The sequence below is a fragment of the Hyaena hyaena genome, unplaced genomic scaffold (assembly GCF_003009895.1).
Source record: "Hyaena hyaena isolate Hyena2069 unplaced genomic scaffold, ASM300989v1 scaffold_4, whole genome shotgun sequence".
NCBI classification, from domain to species: domain Eukaryota; kingdom Metazoa; phylum Chordata; class Mammalia; order Carnivora; family Hyaenidae; genus Hyaena; species Hyaena hyaena.
Genome location: NW_024080636.1, coordinates 9,145,006 through 9,164,928, shown reverse-complemented (window position 1 = coordinate 9,164,928; position 19,923 = coordinate 9,145,006). Strand labels below are relative to the sequence as shown.

General features: G+C 62.4%; 1 protein-coding gene across 1 annotated transcript in view; it reads left to right on the top strand.

Moving 5' to 3' along the window:
- Positions 1-4,450: 4,450 nt before the first annotated feature.
- SBF1 (SET binding factor 1) overlaps positions 4,451-19,923 on the top strand; it is a 28,076-nt gene continuing 12,603 nt past the window's right edge. Inside the window, 28 exon segments of the mRNA XM_039234763.1 lie at positions 4,451-4,505; positions 10,650-10,735; positions 11,115-11,252; positions 11,468-11,626; positions 11,713-11,823; positions 12,407-12,512; positions 12,624-12,756; positions 12,839-12,947; positions 13,042-13,155; positions 13,269-13,346; positions 13,750-13,863; positions 13,942-14,070; positions 14,154-14,252; positions 14,348-14,552; positions 14,630-14,742; positions 15,630-15,779; positions 16,093-16,161; positions 16,250-16,408; positions 16,484-16,749; positions 16,839-17,011; positions 17,095-17,168; positions 17,244-17,439; positions 17,681-17,808; positions 18,234-18,412; positions 18,525-18,661; positions 18,786-18,993; positions 19,145-19,341; positions 19,421-19,558. Of these exon segments, the coding sequence (XP_039090694.1) occupies positions 4,451-4,505; positions 10,650-10,735; positions 11,115-11,252; positions 11,468-11,626; positions 11,713-11,823; positions 12,407-12,512; positions 12,624-12,756; positions 12,839-12,947; positions 13,042-13,155; positions 13,269-13,346; positions 13,750-13,863; positions 13,942-14,070; positions 14,154-14,252; positions 14,348-14,552; positions 14,630-14,742; positions 15,630-15,779; positions 16,093-16,161; positions 16,250-16,408; positions 16,484-16,749; positions 16,839-17,011; positions 17,095-17,168; positions 17,244-17,439; positions 17,681-17,808; positions 18,234-18,412; positions 18,525-18,661; positions 18,786-18,993; positions 19,145-19,341; positions 19,421-19,558 (3,823 nt within the window).

The following is a 19,923-nucleotide window of genomic DNA, read 5'->3' as shown; positions in this document are numbered from 1 at the left end:
GGCTCCTGCCTTGCCTGACAGGCACCCCACCCCACTGGGAAGTGCTCAACGAATGGCCAGGGACCCCAGTGGCTGCGAGTCTCATCTCTGGTGCCTTCTGGTGGGGAACACTGTCCTGGAGCCTGGGAATTTTCCAGGAGTGGGCATTAGAGTTACAGTCAGCCACGCTGGGTCCCACCCACCACCTCCTGGTCCTGAGTGTCGGCCCCTCAAATGTCTGCCCTAATGAGTGGTTGGGGGGCCTGGCCAGAATCACGGCTGGGGAACAGCAGGCTAGATATTCAGTTCCTCACAAAGGTGATTCGGAGACCCTTCCTCAAGATGCCCTCACAGCTGTGTTCTGAACAATCTCTACCCTCTTTTTCCATTCTACGGAAGTATTAAATAGTTTTTGTAAGAAATTTAAGTAAGTACAAAGCGAGACCCCTGCATTGCCACCCATTATGGATTATTCTGGGTGGGCACCCCACTCCTGACTTTCTCTTATGCACACTAGTACATTTAGCTCGGGGCAGGTGGCGGTGTGTGTATTGCACGTGGAAGTAAAAATTAGGGTAAAAGTTAGAGTAAACAGAGAGACCTCTGTTCTTTCTTACAATTGGCTCTGCTCCAATCTGTAGGTGTTCTGTAACTACTCGGCTGATCTTTTACTAATGAGCAATCAGGTGATTTCCAGTCTTTCCAAGAGTAAGAACCTTTCTGTTGTGAGCTCACGAAAGTGTCTATAGAGGGTATTTTCCTAGCAGCGGAAATTCCGGTTGAAGGTGACCCTGTTTGTGTGGACAGAGAGTGCCAGCTTGTTCCCCGCAAAGCCTGTGCCAGTCCACTCTCCCCCGATGATGGATTTGACATTGGCAGGTCTTGGTGTCTTTGTCAGTTTGAGAAGGGATAATCACCCCATCATCCCCACCCCAGATGTTTCTTTGATCATCTGAGCATCTCTGTGTCCATCCACATTTCCTCTCCTGTCTTAGCTGCCCCAGTCCTGCTCCCCCTGTTAAGTCATCACGGATGACCTGGTCACTGTTCCGCCTGCTGTGCACACCATGGGAGCTCTATAAACATTTGCTGAGTGAATAAATCAACAAGCGTTGACTGCATGTCACATTAAAGAGCTTGGTTCACATCCTGAAGAAGGTAGGGAGGCATCGGCAGCTATTCTGGTTTCTATTTGTTTATTTGTTTTTACCAGCTGGGGGAGGAGAGTGATGCCATCATATTTATCTTAGACAAGTGCTGCACAGCAGGAGGGGTGTGTGGGGCAGAGCAGCTGGGTCAGAGAGAAATGAGCGACACTGGAGGGCAGGTGGAGACTGTCATCCCTTCTGTTTGCTGATGCAGGGAGACCCTAGAGAGAGAGGGTGGGGTTTGGCTGCCTGGGGTCACCCTGGCAGAGGTATCCAGCTGCCCTCTAGCCTCATGGGTCTGGGGCTGACCTGGAACACAGCTCTGAGGGTTTCGTAGATAGCAAGGCTCGGAGAGGTGAGAAGTGTGGTGAGCTCTGTCCACAGATTGTGCGGAGAGGGGACAGAAGCCACATGCCAGCTCTGGAGGGACGACTGGGGAAGGGGTGGGCAGAGGCCCCCCGGGAGGCGGGTCTGCAGCTGCTTCTCCTCTTGCCAGCTCCTCTCCCCTATCTGTCTGGCACACTGATTCCAGGGCCATCTCTCCAAAACTCAAAGGTGATCACACTACTCACCCCTCCAATAAAGAACAATCAAATCAAAATTCTTTGTCTCCACAAGATTTTTGATCTGGGAAAGTGGAGGGAAACCCCAGTGAAGTTCACAGGCCATGGCTCACTGCATTCTTCGGCCTGTGGTCCTACCTCCCCAAAGCCCCACAGATGGATGGCGTGTCTTTTGGTCCCCAAGTCTCAGTCTGCCTGCTTATTTTGCCCCTGTCCTTCCGACTGGATGAGAAGCCCCCTCCATGATCCCACAGCCTCCTCTACAGCACACCTCATGGTACGTATTGTCTATAACTGTCCATGTGCCCTCCAAGGAGAAACGCAAGGGCTTCCTTCAGTTACCCTCCCTTGCACGAGCTGCTCATCTGTAAAAATTTGCAGGAAGACCAGAGGCTTCCCTGGTGAGCAGAGACTGGTCCATAGAAGGCACATAGTGCTGGTGAACGTTGTAAGAACTCTAGAGAAGAAATCTGTGTGGTGCAAGAAAAGCTAGGGTGCAAGCTGGGCGGCTCAGTTGGTTAAGCGTCCGACTTCAGGTCAAGTCATGATCTCACGGTTTGTGGGTTTGAGCCCCACGTCAGGCTCTGTGCTGAGAGCTTGGAGCCTGGAACCTGCTTCAGATTGTGTCCCCCAATTCTGTGCCCCTTCCTCCCTCAAAAATAACTAAACATTTGAACAAAAAAATTTTTTAAAGTGGGCAGATTGAGTTTAACTTGATAGCCAGGATCCAAGGGAGAAAGGTTGAAAAATTGAGAATAGGGGACATTGATAAGGAAGAGCAAGTGATGGGGAGGAGGAGGGGGGTTGGGGTGTGTGGGGCAGACTTGGGGGTTGGTAATGCAACACAGGCTTTCCATCTGATGGCTCTGGTTTCTCTGTGAAGGAGAGCTGGGGGGGCGGGGCATCTCTGAGACACAGCAGGTGGAGTCAGAGACTGACCGGACATCAGCAGGCTGGGCTTGTGTGTGTGTGTGGAATGTCCATCTGCAGTTGGACCACGGGGTCGTCATGGCCACCCTGCACTGTATGGTGGTGCAGGAACCGCATGGCTGGGGTTTGCCAGGTGGGGACAGTGAAAACAAAGTCAGAGAGGCAGGGGCTAATGAGGACACGGGCAGGACGACAGGCAATGGGAGTCACATTGGGTGGGGATAAGAGGAGGAAAGGAGGAAGCCAGAGAGTCACTCCCCTGTAAGGAGGTTAACTCTGCTGTGGAGAGAGGAGGGGAGAGAGCAGGCACAATTCTCCGGAAGAGGGGGAATCAGGCAGAGGCAAGCACCTCTGATGGTGACGTGGACAACGCAGCGGTCAGGAGACTCAACAGTGAGAAGCTACACAGTGGGGGTGTCATGGTCTAGAAGGGACCCCAAACCTACTCTTGACGCTAAGGCATATCTGAGAGGGCTGTGAGGAATGGGCTCCTTAGGGCACAAGGGTGGGGGGCAGGGTCTCCACAGTGTCTGAGAGACAGGCAGCCCTAGTCTTAGGTGCCAGAGGACTTGCCAGGGACCCTGCCTGCCTGCCCTACACACAGCTCAATGGTGTGGTCATGTGGCGATGAGGATCTTTATGGGTATAAGTGATGGAAACCAGCTGGGTGCCGAAGGAGAGCTTCTCAGCCTATGTACCCAGTACCGGACAGGAGCAGAGGAGGCTGTGTCTGGGCCTGTGCCCCAGGAGGGGTGCCTGGGGCAGGGTGTCCCTGGTGGGGTCTCTCAGTTCTTGTCTCTGGATTGGATTTCATTCATTCTCCAGCTGGTTCCTACACGGGTGTGGAGCACGGATGCCAGCAGTTTGTTCATTCATAGGCTCTGGCGCAGCCAAGCATCTGAAAAGAAGCCGTCCTGCCGGCCCCTCCCAGCCCGCTTCCTCCACCTCTGCAGCTCCTCTCCTAGCCTGTCCTGCCGCAGACGCCGTGTCCCCCTTGCCCATCCCTGTGGCACCGCGGCGGAGGGGTGGGGGGTGGGCAGCCCTGGCCCTTGTGGGTGGTGGGCACTGTCAGGGACTCTGCTGGGTGCAGCTTTCTCCTGGGCACGGGAGCCGGCCTCCAGCCCTCACGGCTTAGAACGCGGCTCTGCACAGCTGGATGGCCGGCGCAACCTTTTTAAAGGACACGTGTTCAATGTTTCACCCCACGGAGGTGGGGCTTCCAGGTGGGGCCCGAGCCCTCCTCAGGCCGGCGAACACCAAGGGCAAGTCCTGAGCTCTCCCCCAGCAATCGCCAGGCTGGCAGCCCCTGAGGGGACCAGGGAGATCTGGGGGAAGGGCCAGGCCCTTCTGCCTTCCTCCAAACTGACAGCTCCGGGGGACAGCGGGAACCCCGGGAGCTCCCAGGAGCGAGACCCAGCCCTCTCGGTCCCGGCGTAGGGGCCGGGAGCTGCGGAACCACCTCCGACCCCGGCCGCGTCTGCAGTTGACCCGCGCGAGCCGCCGTCGCTGTCAGCTCCCGGAGGGCGGTACCCAGGCCCCATGAGGGCTGTGCTGGGCGGAGTCCCGCCCCCGGGAACCGAGCCCGCGCCGATTGGGCCAATTGGAATGCGTAGCTGAGAGCCCCGCCCACGATGGAGGGCGGGGCGCGGCCGCGCAGGCGCACGGCGCGGCCGGGCGGGCCGGCTGGCTGGGAAGATGGCGGCGGGAGTCCTGGCCGCCGCCGCGGAGCGGGCCCGGGGTGTCCGGGGAGCGCGGGCCAGGGCCGGGGCCGGGCAATGAGCGCGCCGCCCTCGCGTCCCCGAGCCGCGGAGCCCGCCCGCGCCCCTCGCCATGGCGCGGCTCGCGGACTACTTCGTGCTGGTGGCGTTCGGGCCGCACCCGCGCGGTGAGTGCCCGGCCCGCGGCCGAGGGCTGAAGGCGGAGGGCCGAGCCTGGGGACCGAGAAGGGTCAGCCGGGGCGGCGGGACAGGCGCGCCGGGGCAGTCGCGGGGACACGCGAAGCTGGTGGGCCGCGGCTGCCGTGCCAGCGTGAGGGTCGTCCCGGGCACCTGCTGGGCTGAGGTCGGGGGTCAGGGAGGAGCGGCCGCTCTGAGGAGAGCAGGGTGGTACGACACGGTGAGCCGAACCTGCCCACCACACTCAGGGCGGAACCGGGTCAGGCAGAGCTTTGGCGTGGGCCGGGGAGATGGGAGGGCCCTGAGACGGCTCGGCCTCCCGGCTCCCGGTTGGGTGGGATGGGCCCTCTCTGCCTTGGTCAACTCCCAGCTGGCTCTGCCTCCAGGGGCACGGATCATTCGCTTGCGAGCCTCTTCTCTGACCCCCAGTGCCTCCGGCCTGAAGCCTCCACCCGGCCAGTGTGGGATGTCTGAGGTCAGGGAGGCTTGGTGGGATGCAGAAGAGGGGTGGGATTTGAGGAGTACTTTCTGAGGAGGTGGTGTTTGAGCTGTAACTGGGAGAACTTCAGGAGGCAATGTGAGGAGAGAGAGGAGCATTCCTGGCAGAAGGCCCATGGTCCTCATGTCTCCAAGCCAAGCCCTGGGTGGGGATCATTGTGGTGACTGGTGCCAATGTCCAGGAGGTCCATGTCTAGGGTCAGTGCCTGTGTCTGAGAGCCCTTCAGCCCAGGGGGTAGGAGAAAACGGAGCCTGACAATGACATCAGCAACAGTCATGGAGACAGTGGCTTGGGGAGTGTGCTCTGTGTGCCAGGCCCTTCCCAGCCCTTTGTGTGTGCATGATCTCATTTCTTCGTCCCAGCAGCCCACCAAGGTTTCCTTGCTCTAACCTCATCCATAAGGGCAGTCGGGGCAGATAGGCTGATTGCCTGGTCTGAGCCCCCACAGGGGGAACCCAGAAGGAAACTGTGGGCTCAAATCCCAACGGAGTGGGGTGGCGATGCATGTCATCAGGGGATGCTCGTGTAGTTAGTGTGGCTTACCCTTGAGACTGAAAGTGGGGTTGAGCCCCCAGTCTGTGCTGCTGCTTGTCAGCCCAGTTGCCAGTGTCACCACCCAGGACCCAGACTTTCTCTTTTCTGCTTCTTGCTGAGACTCTGCCTGCCGGACCCTGCACATTGCAGACCCTCCTCTGTGCTCTCTTAGTCCTCGCGCCTCTTCTCTGCTCCTGTCTGGTCAAGGATCCATCCCCTGACATCCTCAGTCGTGAGCCTCTTCCTTCAGAAAGGGAGTTTTTGAAGGCAAGAACCAGTCGTCTTCCTCTCCCAGTCTGCACGCGGCAGGCTCGCTGTCAGTGTTGTACAGGCCCACAGAGAGAGAACCGTCTGTTCCGAGGTGCATGTGGGGGGCAGTGAGGAGGCCATGCCAGCTGGAGCACAGGGGTGCATGGGATCCAGGGAAACAAAGCTGGCCGAGGGCTGGCCCAGCGTGAGGTGCCCTGGGCTGGGCTCCAGGGCAGGAGCTGCGTGAACAGAGTGGGCTTAGAGGCTGACAGTGTGGACAGTGGTGTGGGAAGGGTCTGGGGAGGCAGATACCACAGGCAGAGGCCAGGTGGTGGCAAGTGAATTAGGGAGGTGAGAGGTGGCATGGGTGAGTCCCATGACAAGCTGGCTGTGACACTCGGTACCCCTGGCATCTGTGGTCTCTGATGAAGACAGGGGAGAAGGCCGGAGCCCGTAATTCCTGCTTACCCTGAGTGTCAGGAAGGAGTGATTCCCAAGCTGTCCACTGCAGTAGTGGTGAAGGCCATGGAGCTCCCTAACCACTGCCTTCCGTGCAGGAGCTGGTTGGTTGCTGGCTGGCCAGCCAGCCTCAGGGCCTCCGTTGGCAGGACTCATGCATCCCTGTGAGAAATAAGCTCACAGCCTGGGACTCTGGTTGTAGACCTGAAGGCAGAACCAGGGGGTAGGGGAAGCCTGAAGCCGAGGAGCACGGCATGGGGGTCAGTGGTACCTACTTTGCCACTTCATAGCTCTTGACCTCGGCCAGTCTTCCCAGCCGTCTGCACCTCAGTGTTTTCATCTGGAGTTGGAATGAGTCACACAGACCTCCCAGGCTGCTATGAGCATGAGACGGACACAAGTGTGAAGCTCCAGAAAGTGATGGATGCCTTATTAGTGATGAGCAGCAAGTGTGTGGACACCCATAGGCACTGGCACAGTGGGCACTTCTGCTGGAGGTATAGGACCCTGTGTGCTGGCAGGCCTTGGACATCAGGGCACGGATGCAGGTTCAGTGGCAGGGCTATGAGTGGTGGATACCTTGTCCTTGGCCTGGACCTAGACATCCCGTGTGGAGTTGGTGGGTGCAGGGCCAGGGTGCAGGAGTCCTGCCCGAGAGAGCATCTAGTTTTATGGTTACCACCGGGTGGGCCTCTGTAGGCAGGAAGATGGGGAGGGGACTGGACGGGACCCCTACTTTCAGAGTGCAGACCCCCTCCCTGGTGAGTCGGGGGAGCTCCTTCGCTGAGGGCATGGGTTAAGCACCTGCACCCTGGGCCCAGCTCTGGGGGATACTGCAGGGGCCAGACAGATTGCCCCTGCCCAGCTTCTGGCCTGGGAGGGCCCTGAGAGCAGCCAGCTGATCTGACACAGCGTGGCCAGTGCCAGGGTGTGTCTTTGGGAGCAGAAGACACGCTTGACCTGACCAGGCGGCTGAGTGCATGTCTACCATGGGGAAGGGACTGGACCCCAACTGGTGGCCTTCTCCCTCCCCCCACCCCAGCATTTGAGGAGAACACCTCTGTCCCATGGCCTGGCCTCTTTCAGTCCTGACTGTGCTGAGTGGGCCACATTCCTGGGTTGCATCTATTCTCTCCACCCATGTTCCTGCCCTCTGGAGCAGGTTGGGGCTGTTTGGAATGGCCTCACCTGGCTTCCAGCCCCCACCCTGGGAGCCAGTCTGGCCTGCCAGGGGGGAGGTTGGGGGAGACCACCGGAGAGCCTCAGCCCCTCCACACATCCTGTTGCTGTGGCCGCTGGGATGGCCTGAGTGTTGAGGTTGGGTGGGTGGAGCAGCAGGAAGGTCCCGTCCTTCTTCACCCTCTTCCTATAGCTGAGCTAGTCCCAGCCCGTGTGTGCTGGGGTGTGTGGAGCAACGGGAGGGGCAGGCAGGGGGGCAGCCGCCCTCCCTTGCCTCTGCTCGCAGGGCCTGCTGGCCTTCCGGGCGTCGGAGCCTGGCACTGGTGACGGCCACCGCCAGCAGATGACAGAACGCGCGCTCTATGTTCTCTCCGCCCCGTGTTCCGGCCTGCAGCCCCGCAGGGCTGGCTGCAGGGACATGGTTGCAAGAGGAAGTGCTTGTCCCCGTGTGTCTCAGGGGACCTTGGTGCCCTTCCTCCTAAGGCTCCCCAAAGAGTCCCGCCCTGGGACGCATGATCGCGCTTGTCAGATTAGTTCTATCACTGTGGGGTGAGGGGATGTCCTGCCTCCTATCCTGGGGTGCGGGAAGCTCTGGTGGGCAGGGGAGTCGGCTGCAGCAGGTCACCTCCATGACTGCAAGGGCTCAAGCGGGTGGGGGACACTGTGAGACATGGGAAAGTACCCACCTGCACACCAGCAGCCGAGTTGTAGCCTGGCCCCCACTAGCACAGAGCTGAGGTTTCAGAGAGGGTTGGAGAGAGAGTAGGGGTCAGGGCCTCTCCATGGGGTGCCCTTCCAGGGAGGGCTTGCCTGTCCCGGAGCACCCGGGACTCCAAAAGCTACCCTGCATTTCTGACCAAAGGACCTGTTTGCTTGCAGGGTGTGAGCGGGCCTGGGTGTGGGAGGACGGTCGTGTACTTGGCTGCGTGTATTCAGCAGGCCCTGAGTAGCCTGCGGTCTGTGCCAGGTATAGGTGCACAGTGGACACAGAAACGTATTCTTGCTTACGGAGCTCCCGTCTAGCCCAGCCAGCCAGCAGGTGCACCAGGAATCACAGGGCAGTGTAGTTGAGGGAGGGAGGTCCTGGGGGTCCCACTCTAGGCTTCAGGCTCAGGCAGGATTTAGAGAGGTGCCTGGAGGAGGGGGTGTTCTTTGGGCTGAGACCCGAAGGGCAAGTTTGGGGCCGTGATGGTGCAAAGAAGGAGCTGGGGGTGGGGGATGCTTACTGGCATAGGCAGTTGGGACAGCTCAAGGAAGGCCTCCAGTTGGTTCTTCAGAGGGCGGAGTCCTGCAAGTAGGAGTTTATGTTTCACAGGATGAATGGGGGCGGGGGGATGGGTGGTGGACAGTGGCCAGTTACGTTGTCTGCTTCCCTGAGGGGAGAGGCTGCCTGGCCTTGGGAGGGAGGCTGTGGGGCAGAGGCCCCTGTCCCCGTCTGTACACACCCCCTCTTCCTTCCTCCGCCTGCTGCCTCGTGGCAAGAACTGGGTGAGCCCTGGGTGCCAGCCAGGCCTGGGCCCAGATGGTGATTTGGGGCTGCGCACAAGTGAGCCCTTGGGGGAGTGGGTGGGGAGAGCTGCCGTGGGCCTGTTGAGGGTGGCCCTTGGGGAGTGGGCCTGGAGGGACCCCAAGGGGCTTTGTCTCAGTGGGCCACGTGTGTGTATGCATGTTTGTGTATGAATAGGTACGGCCCCAGCAGACACCTGTCCCTCTTCCCTGCCTCCTCTTGTCTGCCGCCTCTTTTCAGAGTGTCAGGAGGGGGAGGGGAGCAGGAAACTGAGGTTTTGTGAGTCAGAGTCACGGCCCCCCCTTGCTGCACCGCCACTTCCAGCCCCGTAGCAACCAGCCTGCTGCCGACCTCCTTGGCATTGCCTCTGTGATCCTGGAGGGTGGGTGGCTTCCAGAGATGGTAGCCCAGCTCCTCTGCTGTCAAGGTCCTGGGGTCTGCTCACCACTGCCCAGGGGTCCAGGCTGGTGTCCAGGCCCCTGGCTCTAACTGAAGCTCCTGTGCATGTTCAGAGTGGACCGGGATGGCTGAACTGAGGGAGAGGGGTTTGGGGAGTGGAGGGGGCTGCGTCCATCAGGCCCTTAGTGGTGTGTGCCATGGCTTTTAGGGCCTTGAGGCAGACCCTCAGAGAAGCTTTATATCGAGTGCCCTTTCCTTCCCTATTTGCTCCTGCACTTCCGGTAGCGTGGGCAGTAGTGTTAAAGCCGGTTTTTGTGGGGACCCGCATGTCATGTGTAGGATGTGAAGGTAGGGGGGCTTCTTTCTTAGCCTGCTTTACCCTCCCGCCACACTGGATGGGAGCTGGAGGTAGAACAGAGGCCTGTGTCCATCCACCGATCCGAGGTGAGTGGTCCCCTGACATGGCCCTTATCATGCCTCCTGGTTTGGTTCTCTAGGGGGTGAACAAGAGGCTGGGGCCTCTGACCCCACCAGTGTAGACTTGAGCTAGGGGTAGTGCCCAGGGCATAGAGCTGGGGAGCAGACCTGGGGCTCCTGCCTCCGGTCCTCCTCCCTGGCCCAGGGCATCTGGGGCTGCACAGGCAGGGGACAGGCCCCTGGAAGTTGCCAGATACCCAGCACTCAGGAGGGCCCTCCATTAGTGGGTGTCCTGAGATCTGGGGTCCATCTTTGCCACCACTCTCTGGGTCCTGTGCTGGGCCTGTCTGTCTCGGAGGCAGCGGTGCGAGCAGCTGTTCAGGACTGGGTATCCTCTCCCCCAGTTCAGACAACAGGTGTGAGATGCCTGTGTCTCTTGAGTGGGCCCAGAGCTGGCGGTGAGGTGGGTGCCCACAGTGCTCACTACCTAGCCGGTTGTGGGGGCAGTCATGGGGACCAGGAGGTGAAGCTGGTGGTTGCCTCTGGGACCATCCAGAGCTGCTCTCCCATCGATGGAGGGCAGGCCTGCTGGTGGGCGGCTGGGGTGTTGATTTGTTGGTGTTCATGCCTGGCCTGGCCTAAGGCTTTTAGGACTCCAGATCCCATGCCAGGGGGTTCTCTCTGTGCCCTCTGGTAGCCCTGGCGTCTGTGGCTGCCTAGACGCCTTCCCCTCACAAGTCTATTTTTAGGGAAATGATAGGTCTGGGAGCGGCCTGATGCCAGATGAAAGCCTGGGTGGGTAGGCTGTGTCCATCTGAGACCCTTGAGGCTCCCGACTTGGTGGGGATGCGGGAGGTGGTGGGTGCCCTGACTACCTGCTCCTGTCCGTAGGGAGTGGGGAAGGCCAGGGCCACATCCTGCAGCGCTTCCCAGAGAAGGACTGGGAAGACAACCCATTCCCCCAGGGCATCGAGCTGGTGAGTGGGGGGTGTTGAGATGGCGGGGGGGTGCAGGCTGGCAGTGGTTTTCCCAGGACTTTGAGGAGCGTCCGCAGGGCCCAGCCCCTGCCTCATATAAGGGGGATCTGAGCTGTTGCAGAGGGAGGAGGGTTGGGGCCCCGGGCTTGGGTGGCAGGGTACTTGGTGTCCACATCGTGTCATGTTGTCCCTCCCTCGTGATGGCAGAGACTACGTCCTGCATCACAGGGCTCTCTGTGCACACGGTGAGACCAGAGGCCATGACTTCCTTCCGTGGGGAAGGGTTAGGGTCCAGGAGGTGAGGTGCCTCCTGAGGTCTACGCCCTGGGTGCACATGTGTGAGGGGCTCACTGGTGTCCCTCACCCTTCTTCCCTGCAGTTTTGCCAGCCCAGCGGGTGGCAGCTGTGTCCTGAGAGGAACCCACCAACCTTCTTTGTTGCCGTCCTCACCGACATCAACTCCGAGCGGCACTACTGCGCCTGCCTGACCTTCTGGGAGCCAGCAGAGGCCACACAGGTCACCTTGGGGGCTCTGGGGTGCAGCTGCATGGCGTTCTGGCTGTGGCCAGTGCCCTCTGCCTCTGTCCGGGGGTGCATCCCCCTGTGTGCGGCACAACCCCACGGAAGCTGGAGTTCACAGAGGGCTGGTCCCGTCTGAGTCACTTGTGTCTCCCCCCCCCCCCATTCATGGGACATGCCTGAGAGCTGGGCAAATGGGGCTTCTGTCCACAGGAAGTGGTGTGCACAGAGGACACCACAGAGAGGGAGGAGGAGGCAGATGAGGGTGGCCCGGCGCAACTGTCACCTGTGACGCCCGGCCCGCCTGGCCAGCTGTTCGCACCGAAGACACTGGTGCTTGTGTCTCGACTGGACCACGCAGAGGTGTTCAGGGTGAGGCGGGCAGCCAGGGTTCGAGGCAGGGCACAGGGTGCCCCCCGCCGGCTGTGCCACCATTCTCCAATCTGTGGTCCTTGCAGAACAGCCTGGGTCTCATTTATACCATCCACGTGGAGGGCCTGAACGTTGGCCTGGAGAACGTGATTGGGAACCTGCTCACGTGTATTATCCCCCTGGCTGGGGGCTCACAGGTGGGTCGTGGGGGCAGCTGCTGTCTACCCGCAGCCATGGCCCTCCTGGTGCCCCAGGCCACAAGCGTGCGGCCCGTAGGCACTTGGAGTCCAGCAAGGCTCAGCACGGCCTGGGCCTCAGACACTCTCCGGCGTCTTGGTGCTGCCGTCACCTGTCATCCCTTCTTGGCCCTGCCTGCTCAGTTGTGTGTCCCATGTCTAGCCTGGCTCCCCACCTGGCATCCGTCAGTTTCCTTGGGTGTGCCTGTCTCTGGATGTCCACTTGTCTGTCTACCCCCTGGTCAGTACCCCCACGTGTGGGTGCGTCTAACTGTGTTTCTCTGCCTGTCTGTCCTGTGCAGCTGGACTCTGTTGAGGATGGAGTGGTATGAATTCTTTGTTTCTTCTGCCCACCCAGGCCCCACCCTGCCCCAGGTCAGAGGCCCTGAGTTTTCTCCGCAGCACTGCTCAGGCCGCCAGGCCAGGCGCGGCCATTCCCTCTCGTTGTGCCACCTGTCCTGGCCAGTCTCCCCTCAGCCCGTGGAGCTCTGGGCTGACAAGGGTCCGGTCAGAGCAGCTGAGTACTGACCCTCTCTTTCCACAGAGAACCATCTCTTTGGGGGCTGGTGACCGGCAGGTCATCCAGACCCCACTCGCCGACTCGCTGCCCATCAGCCGCTGCAGCGTGGCCCTGCTCTTCCGCCAGCTGGGTGAGCCCGGGCGCCCCCACCCTGCACAACTTTCCCTGTCCTCTCCGGGGGGGCCGGCAGCCAGAGGTGGGGCTCTGACGCACCGCCCTCCAAGCCTGTGTCTCCCCCCAGGCATCACCAACGTGCTGTCTTTGTTCTGCGCCGCACTCACCGAGCACAAGGTGCTCTTCCTGTCCCGCAGCTACCAGCGGCTCTCGGACGCCTGCCGGGGACTCCTGGCACTGCTGTTCCCGCTCAGATACAGGTGCCTCTGCTGTCACCTCTCCTCGCCCCTTCTCCCCGCCCCGCCCCTCATGCTCCCTGTGCTGAGCCTGGGTCTGTTGCAGCTTCACCTACGTGCCCATCCTGCCGGCCCAGCTCCTGGAAGTCCTCAGCACCCCCACCCCCTTCATCATCGGGGTCAACGCGGCCTTCCAGGCAGAGACCCAAGAGCTGGTGAGGCCTGCGGCTTGCTCCCACCGCCCCGCTCCTGGCCCTGCTGACTGGCCTGTGGGCCCCTGACCACTCGCTTGCTCCCTTTGGTCCCCAGCTGGATGTGATTGTCGCTGACCTTGATGGAGGGACGGTGACTGTCCCCGAGTGCGTGCACATTCCACCCCTGCCGGAGCCACTGCAGAGCCAGACGCACAGTGTGCTGAGCATGGTGAGGCGGGACTGGTGGCTTCAGGGAAGCTGAGGTGGGGTCACTTGGCAGTAAGGGGTCCCCAGAGCCTGGGGCTGGTGTGCAGCGGACCCTGCTCGCGTCTGCTTCTGCAGGTCCTGGATCCGGAGCTGGAGCTGGCGGACCTCGCCTTCCCACCACCCTCCACAAACACTTCTTCTCTGAAGATGCAGGTGGGGGTCACTGCAGCTCCAGTGCAGGGGGGCCCACGCTGACCCTGCGGCCTCTCCACATGTCTCCTGCCACCGATGGCCAGCAGGCAGGGCCAGGCACTCCATGCAGCCCACACCTTCTGGGCCAGTGGCAGGGGACCGCTGAGGGATGGGTGGGGGGGAAGGTGTGTGAATCTTTGAGGGTCCTGTGCTGGAGTGATTGTCAACACTGGGTCTTAGAGGAATCGCTGTGGCTTTGTGTGAAGGAAGGGTGGAGGGGCAGAGGTGCCTGGGAGGTCTGGGCAGGGTGTGGATAGGCGTGTTTGGTGTGTGGAGGTGGAGCCTGGGGTGGGTGGAGGGCTGCGGTGTGCTGGGGCTGGGGTAGCCCGCGCCCGGCGCTCACCCGCACTCACCTGTGCCCCAGGACAAGGAACTGCGTGCCGTCTTTCTACGGCTCTTTGCTCAGCTCCTGCAGGGCTATCGTTGGTGTCTGCACATGGTCCGAATCCACCCGGAGCCTGTCATCCGCTTTCATAAGGTGGGCCGTGGGTGGGGTCGGTGTGGAGGCCGGCAGGAAGTCAGTGCTGAGGGTCTGACCCCCCTGGTATGCCCCCAGGCAGCCTTCCTGGGCCAGCGTGGGCTGGTGGAGGACGATTTCCTGATGAAGGTGCTGGAGGGCATGGCCTTTGCGGGCTTTGTGTCAGAGCGCGGGGTTCCTTACCGTCCTACGGACCTGTTTGATGAGGTGCGTCCCCGCCCTGTTGGGAGGAGCCCCCACCACCAACTCCCCGCCTTGCCCAGCCTTCCTGACCCCACCTTCTCTCCCAGCTGGTGGCCCATGAGGTGGCGCGGATGCGGGCGGATGAGAACCACCCCCAGCGTGTCCTGCGTCACGTCAAAGAACTGGCAGAGCAGCTTTACAAGAATGTATGGCAGGTGGCACGGGGGGTGGACCAGCCTAGCTAGGTCATCGTGCCTCCTGGCATTGGGCTGCTTGCCCACACCTGCCTGTGTCCCCGCAGGAGAACCCATATCCCGCCGTGGCGATGCACAAGGTGCAGAAGCCAGGGGAGGCCAGTCACCTACGTCGGGCACCCCGCCCCTTCCCCCGGCTGGACTAGGGCATGGTGCAGTGGATCGTGGACCAGGCCACAGCCAAGATGCAGGGCGCACCCCCGGCCGTGAAGGCTGAGAGGAAGACCACCGTGCCCTCGGGGCCCCCCATGAGTGCGTAATGGGGGAGGGGGCCCCTAGGGTGGCCCAGGGTGGGCACGAGGTCAGGGACGAATGCATTTTCTCCCCAGCCGCCATACTGGAGCGGAATAGCGGGCTCCATGGCAACAGCGCACGGCGGCTGGAGGTAGTTCGAAACTGTATCTCCTATGTGTTCGAGGGGAAGATGCTTGAGGCCAAGAAGGTGAGGACAGCTGGGTGCAGGGAGCACTGGTGAGGGGCGTGGAGCCTGGGTCAGTACGCCTGCTGGGGCTGGTCAGGGGCTGGGTGGGCAGAAGGGGAGGAGGGTCATGTGGATACCAGGTCTCCGGCTCCTTCCTCAGCACAGCTGGATGGATCCTCCTGGGGGCTCAGTCAGTTGAGCGTCCGATTCAGGGATATCAGCTCAGGTCATGATCTCACAGTACATGGGATTGTACTGACAGCACAGAGCCTGCTTGGATTCTGTCTGTCTGTCTGTCTGTCTTTCTCTCTCTCTGTCTCCCTCCCCCCTCTTTGCCTTTCCCTTGTTTGAGCGTGTGGGCTTTCTCCCTCTCTCTCTGTCTCTTGCTGGTGCTCTCTCTTGCTTTCTCTCTCAAAAGTAAACTTAAAACAAAAAGAAATTAGGAGAACAAGCACATGGCCCTCTGTGGCCTGCCTCCTGCTGAGCCAGCCACAAGCTCTGCATTAGGCTTGTGCTATTCGGACATTGAGGCCTGGCCAACAGAGGGGCCACAGACCTGGGAGCTGGTGCAGGCTGGAGCTCAGGGCACATCCTGAGCCTCCTTAGCAAATCTGTGTGCTGGCTTGTGAACGTGCAGCGTCGCCATCTTCCTGGGCTCTTGTGTGTGTGGAGGCCTGGGTCTGTTAGACGTGTTCATCTCTGCTGGGCAGGGAACTCCCAGAGTCTGGGCACACCTGACAGGACAGCTTCCAGATCTCTTCTGTGCTTAGAGCCTGGGCTCTGGCCTCCCAGGTGCCCACTGCCCTCCCCTCCTGGGCTCTGTGCCCTCCCCCCCCCCCTCCAGGGCACGGTTGGATGGGTGCCCGCATAGGCTTGTACCCCCAACCCCCACATTCCCCTGTCCCCAGCTGCTTCCAGCTGTGCTGAGGGCTCTGAAAGGGCGCGCGGCCCGCCGCTGCCTCACCCAGGAGCTGCACCTGCATGTGCAACAGAACCGGGCCGTCCTGGACCATCAGCAGTTTGACTTCGTTGTCCGCATGATGAACTGCTGCCTGCAGGTGAGGGCTGGGCCTCCCCCCGCTGGCAATCCAGCCATAAGGGTCGGCGCAGGCAGGGGGCTCCCCGGTCTGCCTATCGGGATCCTTTTTTTGCCAGCGTTGACCGCTGGGGAGATCCTGGTCTGCAGGTGGGGACAGCAGTGAGGGGAGAGCTGTTGTTGGAGGGGGTCTCCTGCCCTGAACCCCTGGGTAGCCTCTAGGGTGCCGGTGCAGACGGTCTGGGGACAGTGATAGGAGATGCTGCTCGGGCGGAAGTGCCAGCCGGGGCATGGTGGGGGGGCGGGCGGTTCCAGCGGGCTCACGGCTCTTGCAGGACTGCACCTCTCTGGACGAGCATGGCATTGCAGCCGCCCTGCTGCCCCTGGTCACGGCCTTCTGCCGGGTGAGTGCCGGGGCCGCGCCGGGGCCGCCCGGGTGTCCTTCCCCCGCCCCTCCTGCTGCGCCTGCTGACTCCCACCTGGCCCCTGCAGAAGCTGAGCCCGGGGGTGACCCAGTTTGCGTACAGCTGCGTGCAGGAGCACGTGGTGTGGAGCACACCGCAGTTCTGGGAGGCCATGTTCTACGGGGATGTGCAGACCCACATCCGGGCCCTCTACCTGGAGCCTGCCGAGGACCGAGACCAGCTGCAGGTGTGCGGGGACCCCTGGGCCTGGGGCGGGAGGGCCGGCCCGGCCCGGCCTGGCTCACCCGCGGTGCCGTGGCAGGTGGGGGAGCCGCCTGCGCAGGAGGACGGGCGCTCTGCCCTGGACGTGGCGTCTGAGCAGCGGCGCCTGTGGCCGACTCTGAGCCGTGAGAAGCAGCAGGAGCTGGTGCAGAAGGAGGAGAGCACGGTGTTTAGCCAGGCCATCCACTACGCCAACCGCATGAGCTACCTGCTGCTGCCCCTGGACAGCAGCAAGAGTCGCCTGCTGCGGGAGCGCGCGGGGCTGGGTGACCTGGAGAGTGCCAGCAACAGCCTGGTCACCAACAGGTGTGGCCAGGGCTCCCTGGGCCTTGCAGGGGGGTGGGTGGGGCTTGGGTCGGCGGACCTGTGCCCACCACGCCCCCTCCCTGGCCTAGCATGGCGGGCAGTGTGGCGGAGAGCTACGACACAGAGAGCGGCTTTGAGGACGCGGAGACGTGCGATGTGGCCGGGGCCGTGGTCCGCTTCATCAACCGCTTTGTGGACAAGGTCTGCACAGAGAGTGGGGTCACCAGCGACCACCTCAAGGGGCTGCATGTCATGGTGCCAGGTATGGGGGGGTCTGGGTGCTGAAACACTCCTCTTAGCCGAGCAGGCATGGGGGCCCAGGGCGTGAAAACTGCTTTCTCCCAGACATCGTCCAGATGCACATTGAGACCCTGGAGGCCGTGCACCTCGAGAGCAAGAGGCTGCCCCCAATCCAGAAGGTGAGTGGGGGCCGGGCAGGGCTGCAGCCCCGGGGCCAGGGCCGACCCTGAGGTGCCACTCTTGTCCCTGAGCAGCCCAAGCTGCTGCGGCCACGCCTGCTGCCTGGCGAGGAGTGTGTGCTGGACGGCCTGCGCGTGTACCTGCTGCCAGACGGGCGTGAGGAGGGGGCCGGGGGCAGTGGGGGGGGGCCCGCTCTGCTCCCGGCCGAGGGCGCCGTCTTCCTCACCACGTACCGGGTCATCTTCACGGGGATGCCCACCGACCCCCTGGGTGAGCCTCCGGACGCTTCATCTGTCCCCAGCCTCCCTTCCCCCGCTCCCTTCCCCGCCCAGGTCCTGGGGGTGAGTGAATAGGACCTTTCCTGCCTCTCTTTTTCCCATTCTTAGGGGCGCAGGGTCCCTGCGCAAGATAGGTCATTGCCCCTCTCCTGCCTGCCCGGGACCTCCCATAGCTCTGGTACCCCAAGACTCTGTGACCTCTCCCTCCCCCTGACTGCCCGGCCTGTGATAAGTCGGGGAACAGGTGGTGGTCCGTTCCTTCCCGGTGGCCGCGCTGACCAAGGAGAAGCGCATCAGCGTGCAGAACCCTGTGGACCAGCTCCTGCAGGACGGGCTGCAGCTGCGCTCCTGCACATTCCAGGTGCGGGGGTGCCGGGGGCGAGGCGGGGCTGCCTGGCAGCGGGGCCCTCAGGCTTGTTCCTGCAGCTGCTGTTGAGCTGGGTGTCACCTGCAGCGTTTGTGATTTCTTGTGTTTGTGCACGAGTGGCTCTGCTTTGGCTCGGTGCCGGTGCCATCTGCTTGTGCGACGTGCTGGCCTTTGGGGCTCTTCTGTTTGTCTTCCGGGGTCCTGACCCTCGAGTCCGTGTCTGGCATAACTGGAAGTTAAGCAAATGAACAGGAAGTGCAGTGAAGGATCAGGTTTTTCAGCCTTGTGGCCACAGGCACCATAATAAGTGGCCCCTGGACGTCCTGCTGTCCTTCAGGAGGACGCCCCCGCCGGGCTTCGGGGCGTCCACAGCTTCCCGGGTGGGCCACCGGACTTCTGAGGGCCTGTGTCTATTGCAGCTGCTAAAGATGGCCTTCGATGAGGAGGTGGGGTCCGACAGCGCCGAGCTCTTCCGTAAGCAGCTGCACAAACTGCGGTACCCGCCAGACATCAGGGGCACCTTCGCCTTCACTCTGGGCTCTGCCCACACACCCGGCCGGGCACCCCGTGCCACCAAGGACAAGGGCCCTTCCCTCAGGTGTGGAGCCGGGCCCTGAGGCCGGGGTCCTCAGCCCTCCCAGGTGCTCTGTGGGCGTGTCCCCTTGCCCGTTCGGCTCACCCCTGCTGACCCCGAGCCTGCCTGTCCCCAGAACCCTGTCCCGGAACCTGGTGAAGAATGCCAAGAAGACCATCGGGCGGCAGTACGTCACTCGGAAGAAGTACAACCCCCCGAGCTGGGAGCACCGGGGCCAGCCGCCTCCTGATGACCAGGGGGACGAGATCTCAGGTGGCGCCACGGGAAGCCCCGGGGGGTCCGGGCGAAGACCCCTCCCCGCCACACCCCCCACGTAGAGGCCTGGGGGCCTGGGCGGTCTGTGAGTGACCTCTCCCGTGTGCCTGGCCCACCCCAGTGTCGGAGGAGTTGGAGCCCAGCACGCTGACCCCTTCCTCGGCCCTGAAGCCCTCGGACCGCATGACCATGAGCAGCCTGGTGGAGCGGGCGTGCTGTCGGGACTACCAGCGTCTGGGGCTGGGCACGCTGAGCAGTAGCCTGAGCCGAGCCAAGTCCGAGCCCTTCCGCATCTCCCCGGTCAACCGCATGTACGCCATCTGCCGCAGGTGAGCACGTGGCTCCGGTCCAGAAGAGGCGTGTGGAGGGGAAGGCAGAGGCCCCAGGCAGGGGTGGCCTCTAGGAGGCCAAGGGACCTGAGGGCGCCGGGCCGAGCACGCAGGGGTGGCCTGCCACTCTCACACGTCTGACTCCTTGCAGCTACCCGGGGCTGCTGATCGTCCCCCAGAGTGTCCAGGACAACGCCCTGCAGCGCGTCTCCCGCTGCTACCGCCAGAACCGGTTCCCCGTGGTGTGCTGGCGCAGCGGGCGCTCCAGGGCCGTGCTGCTGCGCTCCGGGGGCCTGCACGGCAAGGGCGTCGTTGGCCTGTTCAAGGCCCAGAACGCGCCTTCTCCAGGTACCCATTTCCCGCCGGTCCCTGCGTGCGGCTGGGTGCTGCACCGCGCCCTGCCTGGCTCCAGCTCCCCCTCCCGCAGGCCAGTCCCCCGCCGACTGCGGCAGCTTAGAGCAGGAGAAGTACCTGCAGGCGGTGGTCAGCTCCGTGCCCCGCTGCGCAGAGGCGTCCGGACGCAACACCCTCGGCGGCTTCTGCTCCGCCCACGTGGGCAGCCACGGTGAGGGGTGCCCGAAGGTGGGAGGGCTTCCGGGAGGTGGTGGTGGCACCGACGGAGGGCGGGCCAGCCAGGGGGCAGAGTGTCTGGGGTGTGGGCTCAGGAGAGTGTCCGGACCCCGCTCGGACCTCCCCTCTCTCCTGCCTTGGCCCAACTCCTTGGGCGCCTCGTCCTCCCTGGCCGTGGCCCGCCTCCGGGTCTCCCAGGCACTGGGCACAGCCCTTAGACCCCCGTCTGGCCCCCAGTCCTCCTGTGTCCTGTACGCACACGCGCGCGCACACCCACACGCACACACACACACACGTCACTGTGAACCCCCGTCTGGCCCCCAGTCCTCCTGTGTCCTGTACGCACACGCGCGCGCACAC